Source organism: Zingiber officinale, chromosome 8B (genome assembly GCF_018446385.1).
Source record: "Zingiber officinale cultivar Zhangliang chromosome 8B, Zo_v1.1, whole genome shotgun sequence".
NCBI lineage: Eukaryota > Viridiplantae > Streptophyta > Magnoliopsida > Zingiberales > Zingiberaceae > Zingiber > Zingiber officinale.
The window spans coordinates 2,732,499-2,747,467 of record NC_056001.1 but is presented as its reverse complement, the minus strand read 5'-3'; the positions used below and the strand labels follow the sequence as shown (position 1 = coordinate 2,747,467).

The window sequence follows — 14,969 nt, the reverse complement described above, 5'->3', positions numbered from 1 at the left end:
TTCCTAAACCTCAGGGGGTAATTAAAAATTTCCCTTTTAGAAAAGAGAAGTTTGAAACTGATCCGGCTTCAGAGAATGATGATTACCGCAAACGTGGCCGGTGATTAGCCTCTCCGTGGCCGGTGATCATCCACTCCGTCCGAAATCCAAACCATCCTCCTCCCACATTTCCGGATCCTATGCTGGTGCTACTCCGCGATTCGTTGGTGTTCGTCAATTTCCTCGTTCTCAGTTTCTTTCCCCGGAGCGCCATTTGGTCCCTGTTCTTTCCCTGAAGATGTCAGACGAGCCGGTCTCATCGAGGTACGTGAAGCTCACCAAGGATCAGGATGCTCCGTTGGAGGAGATCCTCCCTGGAGAGCTGAATCAGCCAGTTCATGTTCCCCAGGTTAGGGTTGTAAAACCAGACTATCCTTTGATAGGAGCTGGATTTTGTTGATTTTTTTTTTTTTTGGCTTTCATGTTTTGGATTTTGGACGCAACTTCATATTTAGATCGATCTATGCAATATAATAGCGCGTGTGCCTGCTTTTCTTCGGGCAGTTGGAGGTTCGACGATGCATCGAGTGCGGGCAGCCCCTTCCCGAAAGCTATGAGCCACCTGCTGATGAAGCTTGGACGACTGGAATTTGTGGCTGTTCTGAGGATCCGGAGAGCTGTAAGTGCTCTCATTAGTTCATGATTCTTTGTTGAAAACAAACGCAAAAAAAAAAAAACTGTTTTTTATATAACTTTCATATGTTCTCAAAATCTAGAAGGAAAACTAGAATCATTTTCAAAAGAAAGTGAAAATTTAGTGGCTAAATGAAACTCCCCGATTCTTATTTGGTTGTTGAGTTGTTTTGATCCCTATCTGCTCTTTTGCTCGTTACAACATTGAACTAACCATAGAATGAAGAACAATACACCTAAGGGAAAATTTCAATCTTTTATCCCCTCAGATTTTACCCTTTGCATAAGCTGACTACAGTCTCCACACCATTTAACCATTATTTGCAAAATTTAAGGTGTGGGTGCTTGTGCCGCCTTTGGAAGGGATACTTTGTAGCTCTATCATTATAGCATCATGATATTCTATTCAAAAGATTATGATTGCTAAATACGGTTTTCTGCTCATTATATTGTCTAATATGGACAGTGTCATAATTTTGTCTGAGGCCATTTTGTATGATAGGTTGGACAGGACTTTTATGTCCTTGTGTCTTGTTTGGGCACAATGTTGAGACGCTTTATGAAGATATTCCATGGACAAGTCCTTGTACATGTCATGCTATCTGTGTTGAAGGTGGTATTTTACTTGGAGCCGCTACGGCACTTTTCCATGGCATTGACCCAAAAACATCATTTTTGATTGGAGAAGGATTAGTATTTTCATGGTGGATGTGTGGTGTCTATACTGGTATATTTAGACAATCACTGCAAAAGAAATACCATCTCAAGGTGAATTCTTGTTCTTCCTTTTCTACTATTTTGTTATTTACCATTTAGAGATCTTACACGCAAGAAATTCATTTTAACATCTGATTTTTTCTTGTTTGTGAGTTTTTAATGCATCATCTTATAGCATTGCACCGCTGAAAGATTATAAATGGTCTGCTAACAGGAACTTCATCCAACCCTGCTATTCTGTTTTACTGTCTTAAGAAATCAATTTATTGTTAAGGAACTTCATCCAACCCTGATTATTTCATCCTCTGCTCTACTATCAGTCGGTTTTTTTTTTTCAAAAGTTCCTTGGTATGAGCCATTAATTTAATTTCCCTATTAAGGATTCACAAATACAAAAGTTGGTGATTTATTGTTACACTGATCTTCTAACATTTCAACTTTCAAGCTTTAGGTATCCAGTCCTAAATTACTTGGGCATTGAACAAGTGATAAAGTACTTGGTTCATATACCTTGAATATGGACCTAGTTGTAAGAGAAACCAAGTTAGGTTCCTTTGAGATGCCATTTGGCTTTTATCTACTTTATATTGACTTACTAGATCATCAGAACATTGTAGGTATAATATTTCACAAACTGCTGTTACTAACCTGCACTCGACTGTCTTATATTTGACTAGCTTCTATGTTTTATCTGCTGATTGTATTGTGCACAGATGCTCGCTGCCTACATCTAGCTTTGTTTGAGTAATATTCTTCATTTTAAGTCTCTTTTCTTTTTGTGATTACAGGACTCTCCGTGCGACTCTTGCATGGTCCATTGTTGTATGCATTGGTGTGCTATCTGCCAGGAGCACCGTGAGATGAAGGGCCATTTGTCCGATAGCATTGCTCCAATGACTGTTGTTAACCCGCCGCCTGTGCAGGAAATGAGCACTAGTATCTCTGGAGTTCCAGAGACTGCTCCCCAGCACAATCAACATGCAGAGAATTCAAACAAGAGCATTATAGTTCAGTAGGATTCCCATATACGCCCGTTCGAGAACCAGAGGCATGAGTAACAAACACGGGATGCCAATTTTGTTTTTGTGGTTTCTGATTGAACTTAGGATTTTATCTCCATGATAGATGCTGACCTCTGTAGCACCAAAATAGTGTTTCTTAAACCATGCAGCCATGATCAGAGCTCAGACTCTGCATCTGGTAAATTATGTCCATCTTCAACTTTTGGTTTGATGATTCAACATTTTGCACTTTTAATGAGCCCATTTTTATGCTTGCAGTCCTCACTTTTTGAGGTTATACTAGTTGATGTATCGTATGGTGGAGATGTATCTATTTTTTTTCCGTAGACCAAAATTTTGCGGTGTTGTGATTGTCTGTTAGCTTGTTATGTGGGCTTTACTTTCTATAATTTGTTTAATTGGAGAGTTAGAATGTTTTTTGTGAGTACTATGAAAGAAAATTGAATGGAAAGAATTAACAATGAAAAACTGAGTCACTTTTTTGTTTAAGCTTTTTATCATAACGTCGAAGAAATCTGCCTTCATCTATAAACTAATCTTTCAAGTTTGCTAAAGAACTTATTTGGGTCCACGCCATATATGTACTCATGAGAAACATGGATACGTTCATTTTTAAATACAAAACAAATATTGATCCGAGTAAATAGTTCAAATGAGATACACAAACTTCTGTTTGATGAAATAATAGCTACATAACAAATCGAATGTAAGTAGAAAATGCGTACAATAACCAAATTTCAGTAACAACTCTAGAAAAAAAACGTTTGTGATGTTTTGAACCAATCGTTGTAGACTTGTGGTTGAGCAGCCAGTCACTGATAATGCGCTAACTCAGCTAAAGGATTCTATCCTGAAGATCATAGATAAGGCTGGAAGCAATGGAAGTCAATTTCTTGCGAGTCTCCCCAGCAATGTTCGTGAGGGAAGATAAATCCTCAGACGCCTAAAAATGCATAGAACACATGATGTAAATCAAGAGCCTGTTGGTATAGCATGATCGGCAAGTGGAGAGGGGTGAATTACCTGTAAAATAATAACTACCCTCCTCGTACTTTCAACTAAAAAATTAGCAACAATCAAATAACAGAAAAGAAGGAAAAGAGACTCAGCAATTGACTTGGTTACAACCAAGAAGGTTGTTAATCCAAGACGGTTGAACAGCGCACTAAAAATCTCCTTCTCTGAAGGCGGAGAAGCCTTTTACATACTTAGAGAGCTCAAGAGTTGCTATGAATTGATTACAGAGTTGAATAAATAATTCCTAGTTCCAGGGGCCTTTATATAGCTCCTGAAAATTCTATCTCGAGTCTTGAAGACGCCTCCAATGAGGTTGAGGGCGCCTCCAAGAGGATATGTGGATAAAACTTTATCCGATTACAAACGGCCAGATTGACCAAGTTGAAGGCACCTCCAAGGTTGTTGAGGGTACCCTCAATGCCATTGAGGGTGCTTTCATCAGCTTGATGTTGGAGGCGCCTCCAACGACTGTTGAGGGCGCCTCCAGCTATTTTTCCAGCTTCTTTCTTCTTCTTTTCAACTTCCGAAGTTCCGATTACTTGGATGATTGCAGCCAACCGAAATAGGGCTCACCTGAACCCAACTTCCTGTGCTCCTAAGCTCCTACACACTTAGACACAGGGATCAAAACCAAACAAGACCTAACCTAACTTGATTGATCACATCAAAACAATCACGAGGTCCAACAGAGACGACATATTCCAGGCAAGGATGACACTTTTAACCAAATGCCTAATAGCCTAATCGTCAATTTGATAACCACAAGCAGTGTTTTCAAAACTGGACTCGAATAGCAAGGTCATTGGATCGACAATTTCCAGTTAAACTAGCTGGAAAATAAAGCACCAAGGCAACCGGTTCACCAACTAGTCAATTTTAAAAACATTGCTAACGAGAGCATCAGAAATGAAACTTATGAAGTTTCTTAAGATGGAAAGCAATCCAATGAAAATCACCCATGAGCATCTCATGAACAATTAATCGGAAAATTGAATAAAACATCTATAACAGTAGACCTGGAAAGAGACACGGTTGATGAGATCTGCAGTAGCAAAAGCTAGACCAGGATCTTATGTACCATTACCAAACAGATCGGCATTTGAAATGGCTTTGGAGTCCTATGTAAATAAAAAAATGGAAACACTTTCAAAATATAATAATAGCCAAAAAAACAGCAAATTACTACTCAGCATTGGCTCATAAATAAATCTACGAAAGTTAGTGCCACACTCAACTTTGACACAAATTATGGTTGTAAATTGCACATACTGACACTGTGAACCTTTGCAGCGTCCTGTGCGTCTCATTCTCACTACTTGTTTTGTTTTCTCCAAAGAACTGTGCTGAAGAAATTGACTTGACATTCGAGAATTTCTGCCTTGCCTCATTACTTTCCTGTTGAAGATCAAAATAAAAGTTAACCATATTTCAAAATAGAAAATAGCAACATAATGAGCAACGGACTGAAGTGTTCAAAAAGAATATAGCAACTACAGTCAAATGCAAAATAACATATCGAATGGGCTCAAGCTTAAAGCTTAAAAAACAAACAATCATTCAGTTTAAGATATAAAATACTGCAGCATGCAGATATTCTGTTTGTAATTTGCCTTGCATGGTTAGGACAAAAAGTCATGAACTCAAAACCCTAACCAAATGCAGGATGATACTGATAGTAAGGTGGGACCCCCGAAGTTGGATTCGACGTCAAGAAAATCAATTGATGTGGCAGTCAAAGTCAAAAAGGGGTGAACTCTTAGGTCATATCGATGTCATACTGAAATGAGTTCAGTGTCACCATCGAGTGCTCTAGCCAATTGAATCAAAAGGCCGGCCGGATACGCTAAGCACATCGCTTGACTAGACTGAACTCTATATTCAAGTATAGAGGTTGAATGCAAGATGAATCCCCTACATAAAATCTGACCGGAAGCAGATGCCGAATCCCCAACATAAACCCGGTCGACTTAAAGGCCGGTTCGGCTTATGGGGTCCAGCTCCCCACTTCTCATGAGCATAACTTCTAGCATATAGCCAGTCAGCTCCAGTGCCAATCAGACATCTGGGGCACAGTTCCTCATATGAGCATGACTCCTAATCTACAACTATTCGACTGAGAGCCAGTTAGACTCTCTTTAGGAGAAAGTATGGTCAGAGAATCGTAACAATCTCTCAGAGAATATGCCATAATCCTGACATATACATACAACGAAACCTTCTTCCAACCAGGGGGAAGCTACCGTACATCCTTCACTACCCGACGTATCCTGACATCGGACATTCTCTGTCGCCTCATAAATTGCAGAGGTTATAAGGGATGATATAAAAAAGAGGGTCCTTTCCATTGGGGAGAGGTGGAGGTACGCGAGATCTTGCTACCACAGTTCATCAATTGTTCTAGTGTTCATCGCCTTCTTCATTTTGCTCGGCTACTGTTCTAACTTGAGCATCGGAGTGCCTGAGCCAGGAACCCCTTCCCTGGCCCGGTGACTAATGCTTCCTTCTCCCGGTTCTTGTCTTTACTTGCAGGCTCGCTCGGTGTCACCTTACTTCAGCTCACAGACTTCACACAGTCAGCATCCAAGTCACCTCGACGCCATCCCAGAGTCGGCGTGCCATCTTCCCCGCTTTCAGATAAGATCAAATTTGGCGTCGTCTGTAGAAACTTCGCATGAATTTGAAACGCTAAAATAGAAGAGGCTGGACGACTCACCATCGTCACCTTATTACAAGAAGACTTGGAGTTTCTAATAATGGTCCGAGTGCAAAAATTACTGTAGCAACAGCAACAAGTAGCATCCAAGGGTTCTTTACCAAACGACCCAACTGCATCGATGATGGATCCTCATACTGAAAGAGGGACCCGAGTAAAAGGCCCAACTGGGTTCCGGCCGATTCCTCCACCAATGACTGGCAAGCACCTGCACAGCCGATCAATCTTCCGCACATGGCCCCGTCTCCGATAGCATATGACCGAGCCGTGTTTCGTACGCCTTGGGTCAAGCAGAGAGGCCCTAAGGGTCATCTTCTGAGAACGCGCCCACTCGGGACATCCGAAAGGGGAAAGCTCCTATGGCTAAAAGCTCCCCCAAGCGGATAAGTATGTCATTTTCCCAATAGATTTTGGGAGATAAGCTGCCGAATCATTTCCGCCATTAGCGATCTGAGAGCATGGAGGAGCGACCGACCCAAAGGACCATCTACTCAAATTTGAGAACGCAGCCATCCTCCATCAATACGCGGATGGAATTAAGTGCCGAGCATTCCTTACCATCCTTTCCGACTCGGCACAAAGATGGTTCAGCTAGCTCCCGGCTAACTCCATTTGTTGCTTCAAAGATTTTCGCAAAGCCTTCATGCACCATATTGCCAGTAGCAGGAGGTATCAAAATGTCAACTTGAGTCTGTTCACACTCAAGCAAGGGGCCAAAGAATCCCTGCAAGTATACATCAGGCGATTCAACTAAGTGATGCTAAATGTTTCGTCCGCCACTTCCAAGATATTAATAAGCGCTTTCTTTCAAGACCTTTCAGAAGAGAATTTTTCCAAGCCCTCATTAGAAAGCCCCCAAAGGGCTTCGAAGACCTGCTGGGGAAAGTGGTCAAATACATTAATGCAAAGGAAGCCCAGGCCGCCCAAAAGAAGGTGACTGTCCCAGCTCCGATCGGTCAAGCTGGTCGGAAACCACTACCACCTCCGAAACGCCCTAGAAACTCCCATTTGAATCTTCCACCAGTCAGGGAAGAAAGAGCAGTGCGGGAAGTGGATCAGTCACTACCTGAAAGGTACAAATATTTTTGTGACTACTAGTGAATGTTATCAGTATGCCAAAAGGCTTCGTCAAACGACTGAATCAGGAGAAGCGAATAAAGGATCATGCTCACTCTCCTCTCAACTATCTCCTTCAAGAGCATAGTAGGAAGGGTCGGGCAGACGCTCAAAGCAAATAGTCGATCGGCAAATTCGAGGATCAAAACATCCGAGCAGTATCTTCACGTAAAGTTTGACCAGCATCCCCAAACACATGTCGATCGATAATAATCAAAATGGACAACATCCAACTGGCAAGTTAAATCCAATTGATAGCTTCGAAATAGCTCCAATTGTAGGAATGCCCCGACTGGTAGCTCAGCCATACATAACGGCTTATTCGTCCCTATCTAACAACTTGAGATTATCCGCTCAAGCCAACCCGACAGATAAGTCTAAAATTTGAATTTTATATTTTAAAATGCAAAATATATCTCTATCTTTCACATAGTAAAAAGTCTAGGACATTCAAGTCATACACCATGCCTGCTCAGTTCTCCAAGGCATCTAGGTCATACACCGTGCCTCTTCAAGTTCTCCAAGGTATCAGGGTCATACACCGTGCCTCCAAGCTCCAAGGCATTTGGATCATACACCGTGCCTTCAAGCTCCAAGACATTTAGGTCATACACTGTGCTTCCACTCTCGGTCATACACGGTGCCTCCATTCTCAAAGGCATTCGAGTCATACACCGTGCCTCCAAATTCTCGTGTCGACCGGCCAAGTTATAAGCGAGTCTGCTCTCACGTTTGTTCCAGACTCTCATGTCGATCGACCAAGTTATAAGCGAACATGCTCTCACACTCATATTCTAAGGCATTCAGGTCATACACTGTGCCTCCACTCTTTAAGGCATACAAGTCATATACCGTGCCTCTAGACTCTCGTGCCGACCAACGAGTTATAAGTGAGTCTGCTCTTACGTCCAAGTCTGTGTCGTACGACCGAGTTATAAGCGAGCTTGCCCGCGCGCCTGTTCTAGACTCTAGTGCAGCTAGGCTGAATTATAAGCAAACCCGCTCTCACGTCCAAGTCTCGCACTCTCGTACCGCTCGATTGAGTTATAAGCGAGCATGCCCTCACGCCCATGTTCCAAGGCATTCAGGTCATAAACTGTGTCTCAACTCTCCAAGGCATTCGGGTCATACATCGTACCTCCAAACTCTTGTGCCGACTGACCGAGTTATAAGCAAGCTTTCTCTCGCGCCCAAGTCTCAGATTCTTGTATCGTACAACCGAGTTATAAGTCAGTTTGCCCTCGCACCTATTACAGACTCTCGTATTGCTCGACTGAGTTATAAGTGAGTCTACTCTTGCACCCAAGTTCCACACTCTCATGCCGCTCTGAGTTATAAGCGAGTATGCCCTCGCGCCCATGTTCCAAGATATTTAGGTCATACAATGTGACTCCACTCTCCAAAGCATTAGGGTCATACATTGTGACTCCAAACTATCATGCCGGCATGTCGAGTTATAAGCGAGCCTACTCTCGTGCTTGTCCCAGACTCTCATGCCGACCTACCAAGTTATAAGCAAGCATACCCTCGTATCCATGTTCCAAGGCATTCATGTCATGCCTCCACTCTCCAAGGTATTTGGGTCATACACCATGCCTCTAGACTCTTGTGTTGATCGACCGAATTATAAGTGAGCATGCTCTCATGTCCAAGTCCCAGACTCTCGTGTCATACGACCAAGTTATAAGCGAGCTTGCCCTATCGCCTGTTCCAGACTCTAGTACCATTCGACCGAGTTATAAACAAGCCTATTCTTTCGCCCAAATCTCATACTCTCGTATTGTACGACCGAGTTATAAGCGAGTTTTTCCTCACGCTTGTTCCAGACTCTCATGCCGCTCGACTAAGTTATAAGCGACAAGCGAGCTTGCCCTCTCGCCTGTTACAAACTCTCATGCCGCTCGACCGAGTTATAAGCGAGCATGTCCTCACACCTATTCTCAACTCTTACCATAATTGCAACTATTCGAATGCACAATGCTCCTAGCATAAAACTCAAACGACAGAAATAGGACCGAGTGTCCAAGCCAATGGCACTAAAGAGTATAAGTGTTTAGTTAGTCGAGCTTGCAGCCTCATTTGACTAGACTTGAAGGGGAGGCTAGTGATACAACGAGTAAGGTGGGACCCCCGAAGTTGGGTTCAACGCCAAGAAAGTCGGCTGATGTGGCAGTCAAGGTCAAGAAGGGGTCAACTCTTGGGTCGTATCGATGTCATGGTGAAATGAGTCCAATGTCACCACCGAGTGCTCTGGCCGATCGGACCAAAGGGTCGGCCGGATACACTAGGCACATTCCTCGGGTTGACCGAACTCTATATTCAAATATAGCAATCGCGTGCAAGATGAACCCCTGACATAACATCTGACCAAACATATTGTCCGAGCAAATGTCGAATCCCCAACATAAACCCGGTTGGCTTAAAGGCTGGTCGGACTTACGGAGCCCAACTCCCCACTTCTCATGACTATAACTCGTAGAATATAGTCAGTCGAGCATCTGGGGAACAACTCCAAAGCATCTAGGTCAGTGCCTCCAAGCTCCAAGGCATTTAGGTCATACACTGTGCTTCCACTCTCCAAGGCATTTGGGTCATACACCATGCCTCTAGACTCTCGTACCGACCGGTGGATTTATAAGAGAGTTTGCTCTCGCGCCTATCCAGACTCTCGTGCCAACCGGCTGAGTTATAAGCGAGCATGCTCTCACGCCCATGTTCCAAGACATTTAGGTCATACACTATGTTTCCACTCTCTAAGGCATTCGAGCCATACACCGTGCCGACTGGCCGAGTTATAATCGAGCTTGCTCTCGTGCCCAAGTCCCAGACTCTCGTATCATACGATCAAGTTATAAGCGAGCATGCCCTCGCACATATTCCAGACTCTCATGTCGCTTGGCCGAGTTATAAGCAAACCTGCTCTTACACCCAAGTCCAGATTCTCGTGTCGTACGACCGAGTTATAAACAAGCTTGTCCTCGCACCTATTCTAGACTCTCGTGTCGCTTGAATGAGTTATAAGCGAGCCTGCTCTCGCACCCAAGTCCCCCACTCTCGTGTCGCTCAACTAAGTTATAAACGAGCATGCCCTCACACCCATGTTCCAAGGCATTTAGATCATTGTCTCCACTATCCAAGGCATTCGGGTCATGCACAGTGTCTTCAGACTCTTGTGTAGACTGGTCGAGTTATAAGCGAGTATGCTCTCATGCTCAAGTCTCAGACTCTCGTGTCGTACGACCGAGCTATAAGCAAGCTTGCCCTCGCGTCTGTTACAGACTCTCGTGCCACTTAGCCGAGTTATAAACAAGTCTGCTCTCGCGCCCAAATCCAAGACTCTCGTGTCGCTCGGCCGAGTCATAAGCAAGCATGCCCTCGTGCCCATGTTCCAAGGCATTCAGATCATACACTGTGTCTCTCGTGCCCAAGTCTCAGACTCTCGTGTCGGGTTATAAGCGAGCATGTCGTTGCACCTGTTCCAGATTCTCGTGCCGCTCAGCCGAGTTATAAGTGAGCCTACTCTTTCGCCCAAGTCCAGACTCTCGTGTCGTGCGACGGAATTATAAGCGAGCTTGCCCTCACGCCTGTTCTAGACTCTCGTGCCGCTTAGCTGAGTTATAAGCGAGCTTGCTCTCGCGCCTGTCTCGAACTCTCATGTTGCTGGACCGAGTTATAAGCAAGTCTGCCCTCACGACTGTTCTCAACTCTTACTACAATTGCATCTATTCGAATGGGCAATGCTCCTAGCATAAAAATCGAACGGTAGAAATAGGACCGAGCATCCAAGCCAATGACACTAAAGAACACAAGTGTCTAGTCAATCTAGCTTGCAGCCTCCTTCGACTAGACTTGTAGGGGAGTCTAGTGATACAGTGAGTAAGGTGAGACCCCTGAAGTTGGGTTCGACGCCAAGAAAGTCGGCTGATGTGATAGTCAAAGTTAAGGAGTCAACTCTCGGGTTGTACCGATGTCATACTAAAATGAGTCTAGTGTCACCATCGAGTGATCTGACCGATTAGATCAAAGGGTCGACCAGATACGCTAGGCACATCGCTCGGTTAGACCGAACTCTATATTCAAGTATAGCAGCCAAATGCAAGATAAATCCTTGACATAAAATCTGACCAGACATCATATTGTCCGAGCGAATGCCAAATCCCCAACATAAACCTGATTAGCTTAAAGGCAAGTCGGACTTACGAGGTCCAGCTCCCCACTTTTTATGAGCATAACTCCTCGCATATAGTTAGTCGGCCCTAGTGTCGGTCAGACATCTGGGGCACAATTCCCCATATGAGCATGGCTCCTAATCTACAATTGGTCAACCCAAAGTCGGTCAGACTCTCTCTAGGAGACAGCATGGTCAGAGAATCGTAACAACCTATCAGGGAATATGACATTATCACATATACATACAACAGAACATTCTTCCAACTAGCGTGAAGCTACCGTACATCCTTCACTACCCGACATATTCTGGCACTGGACATTCTCTGCTGCCTCATTAATTGCGGAGGTTATGAGCGATGGTTTAAAAAGGGATCCTCTCTGGTGGGAGGAGGTGGAGGTACGCAAGATCTTGCTACCACAGTTCATCAATTGTTCTACTATCATCGTCTTCTCCATTTCGCTCGGCTACTATTGACTTGAGCGTCGATGTGCCTACGCCAGGAACGCCTTTCTTGGCTCAGTGACTAACACTTCCTTCTCCCAATTCTTATCTTTGCTGCGCAGGTTCACTCGGTGTCACCTTACTTCAGCTCACAGACTTCACACAGTCAACATCCAAGCCACCTCAACGCCGGCCTAGAGCCAACGTGCCATGTCCCCCACTTTCAGACAAGATCACAGGATGAAAGATGACCTGATTGTCAATCGAGGTTGGGTTGCTTCAGTTCAGCTTCTCATCTTTCAGGGCTTCATCTCATTTTTTATTTTATTTTATTCTTTGTTTATTACGATTTTGTTTTCTTAAGTGTTCTTGTTTTTAACTCAAATCCAAGTTAGAAGATATGGTTGCTTACTATGTTATGCAATATGACAACAGAAGAAGGAATGGTACATTATTATAGAAGAATAGGTAAACAATCTTAATACCAACACCTGAATAACAGATATTCAATCTATTAATGAAAAATATTAAGCCACAAATATCAAATATGGTAATGGAAGATCAAAGTTTGTTAGTCAAACCTAACAATTAGAGTAGAAAACATTGTAGGATAATTTATAGCATTCGTTTTCAGGACTTAAATCTTGAAGAAATAATTCAAACAAATTTAAATACGCATCAACATCAACATACTGATATATCTTAGAAGCAATATACCTGCACCTTTGATGAAGTTGAGCTTAACTTTTTCTGGAATCCACTGTCTACTCCAAACTCTGCAAAGAAGCTTAAAGATTTTGGTGGAGCAACATGTTCAATCACTTGAGCACCTCCAGCATTATTATCAATAGCAGTGTTCTCCACATACTCAAACTGAGAAGGAAATGATGGGACATCTGTTATCTTTGATTTAGCTAAAGATGTTGCAGCAGGAGCTGGTTCTTCAGGCCTCTGATCATAGAGACTTTCATTTGGCTGAAATATTTCAGAAAGTTGAGGTTCATGGTATATATATATATATATATACACCCATTAAAAGGAAGAACATGAATAAAAAATTACCTGATTTTGCACCTTGCATCTAAAACATGAGGGCTCTCTAAGTAGGGAGACATGAACCAGAAATTACAAAAAATCTAGTTTTTCATCTGAATGATACATGAGGCTTTTAAAGAAAGTTGATGAAATGCCATAGTGCAGCTTTCTAAAGGTTCATGGTAACAGCCCACTATTTTCCAGTTGTTACATGCATGAGGTTCGTACATAGTAGCACTAGGCACCTTATTAATGAGTTTATAACCTTGATAGCAGTTAAGAGCGAAGACAGGGAAGAGGGAAAGAAACCCAAGGCACATGAGACATCAATTTTACTAGATATTTAACAAAGACGCTAAGTACTATAGCTGACTGGTGATCAGCTAGTGCTTGAGATTATGGAGTAATCAAACTTTCAAAGTAGAAAATTACCTTTGTTGTAAGCTTCTTTACACCAAGCCCACCAGTCTTCCCTCCGGTCTTCTTCGTACCAATGGGTTTCTTGATAGAGGATAAGACGGTAGAACGGATAGGAGCTTCAGGTGAATGTGTAGTTTCAGGCTTGGGCTTCTCATCATTCATGTTGTCCTTGGGGTATCTACAAGTTTAAGTTCAGGAAATCCATTTATAGTACCAGATGAAGTAGATGGAGCAACAGGTGACGAAGGGATGGCATTATCTTCTGTGAAGCTTTTTGCAACCTCTTTTGAAAGTATCTGCTTATACAACTCAGCTGCTCTAGATGTATACTTTGCCTCAGTTTTGCCACCATCTGTCCACCCATGCTGCTTAAAGAAAACTTGCGCCCAGTTGTTGCCTCCAAAAACCATTGTCTTAAGTTGCTCAGAAGTCCAGGAGTCCAAATTTGTAGACCTGCAATAGATACTATGACATTCTAGCAAAGCTTTCCAAGTTAATGATGAAAAATAATATAGAAATGGTATTGAACGCAGGATAAGAACACTGGAAAAGAAAAATGGCAAGGAGATGAACGCTCTCAACCTCCAAATATCAAAGGCGGTATATATTATTTTGTGATTTGCTAGATAAATAAAAAGGCAACTACAAGGTGATTATGTATTGACAATCAAGTAGGTTCTTTTTCTACAATAGAATAGCAAAACCTACATAAAAGAAAGGGAATAAAATTCAAGAGAAAAAAAAACATAATTCCAATTAATTGGTAAAAATGAAGGGGTTTTTGATTTGATCACCCTTTTGTCGACAGCTAGCAAGATTCTACTGAAATACAGAAGGATTCGGATAATACAAATAATGACACATTGAGATCTATTCTGGCTTAATTAGGGTCTCAGTGTCAAAGTAAACCAGCTATCTAAAGCTTCAAACTCCCAGAAGTAACAAAAAAGGGAAATTTCTAAATAATGACACATTGAGATCTATTCTGGCTTAATTAGGGTCTCAGTGTCAAAGTAAACCAGCTATCTAAAGCTTCAAACTCCCAGAAGTAACAAAAAGGGGGAATTTCTAAGGAGCAAACAATTGAGCATTCTAAAAGTCCAACCATGTAGAGCAAAAAGGATAAACCAAAAAAAAAAAACTTACCTGACAAAGCTAAGCTATCTGAAGCCATGGCGAGACAGAAATAGACAGAACGCGGCTTCCAATCGCCTTTTCAATTCGGTGGCTGAGGAGGAATAAAGGGGGAGACAAGGGTTGCTGGAAGAGGACGGGAGAACAGGGCCGGCGGTGGTGGTGCGGCGATAGCTTCAGACGGCACTTGGCGGCTGCGTTAGACGGCCAAAGTGACTCGCGTTGTCAGAGTTTCTAAAATGTTTAGGCGTTGTTTATTTGAAAATTTTGCTTTATCGTTTTTTAATAATTTAATTTCGAATTCAAATAAATAGGCAACTCATTACTAAGAGATCCTCTGTCTCGAAAATATCATATCTCCTTATTTCAGCGTCGATCAGACGAATTAAATTACATCTACTTTGTCCCGAAAATATCGTGTCCTGATTTTCGCGTTTTTGCAAATCTTCCACTCGAACCCATAAGATTCTCTTTCAAACGTAAGGTGGGCCTACCAGGCCCCGTCTGGGCT

General features: G+C 42.6%; 2 protein-coding genes across 7 annotated transcripts; one reads left to right on the top strand and one right to left on the bottom strand.

Annotated features, from left to right (window-relative positions):
• The first annotated feature begins 76 nt into the window (after positions 1-76).
• LOC122016462 (cell number regulator 6-like) lies at positions 77-2,654 on the top strand. The gene is made up of 4 exons (XM_042573760.1): positions 77-388; positions 544-658; positions 1,175-1,440; positions 2,178-2,654. The coding sequence occupies exons 1-4, from the start codon at positions 278-280 to the stop codon at positions 2,403-2,405; spliced, it is 720 nt and encodes a 239-aa protein (XP_042429694.1). The 5' UTR covers positions 77-277; the 3' UTR covers positions 2,406-2,654.
• A 315-nt stretch (positions 2,655-2,969) lies between these two features.
• Positions 2,970-14,714, bottom strand: LOC122017873 (probable ADP-ribosylation factor GTPase-activating protein AGD8). Of its 6 annotated transcripts, none has more exons than XR_006121483.1 (7): positions 14,471-14,712; positions 13,606-13,777; positions 13,337-13,502; positions 12,587-12,844; positions 4,698-4,823; positions 4,445-4,546; positions 2,970-3,354 (listed from the first exon to the last, which is right to left on the bottom strand). XR_006121483.1 is itself a non-coding variant. In XM_042575584.1 (7 exons), the coding sequence occupies exons 1-6, from the start codon at positions 14,496-14,498 to the stop codon at positions 4,486-4,488; spliced, it is 807 nt and encodes a 268-aa protein (XP_042431518.1). In that variant the 5' UTR covers positions 14,499-14,712; the 3' UTR covers positions 2,970-3,354; positions 4,445-4,485. The 6 variants fall into 6 exon arrangements, 3 of the variants coding, with proteins under 3 accessions (XP_042431518.1, XP_042431517.1, XP_042431516.1); XR_006121482.1 differs by having other exon boundaries at positions 4,664-4,823; positions 12,593-12,844; XR_006121481.1 differs by having other exon boundaries at positions 4,664-4,823; positions 14,471-14,711.
• Positions 14,715-14,969: the final 255 nt, after the last annotated feature.

Excerpts from the sequence above, each read along its gene's own strand:
- LOC122016462 (XM_042573760.1), top strand. The coding sequence starts at position 278 with ATGTCAGACGAGCCGGTCTCATCGAGGTACGTGAAGCTCACCAAGGAT. Across the intron at positions 659-1,174 it reads TTCTGAGGATCCGGAGAGCT|GTTGGACAGGACTTTTATGT; the intron begins GTAAGTGCTCTC and ends TTTGTATGATAG. Across the intron at positions 1,441-2,177 it reads AAAAGAAATACCATCTCAAG|GACTCTCCGTGCGACTCTTG; the intron begins GTGAATTCTTGT and ends TTGTGATTACAG.
- LOC122017873 (XM_042575582.1), bottom strand. The coding sequence starts at position 14,498 with ATGGCTTCAGATAGCTTAGCTTTGTCAG. Across the intron at positions 13,503-13,605 it reads AGCAGATACTTTCAAAAGAG|ATACCCCAAGGACAACATGA; the intron begins GTTGCAAAAAGC and ends TTAAACTTGTAG. Across the intron at positions 4,824-12,586 it reads CAACTTCATCAAAGGTGCAG|GAAAGTAATGAGGCAAGGCA; the intron begins GTATATTGCTTC and ends GATCTTCAACAG.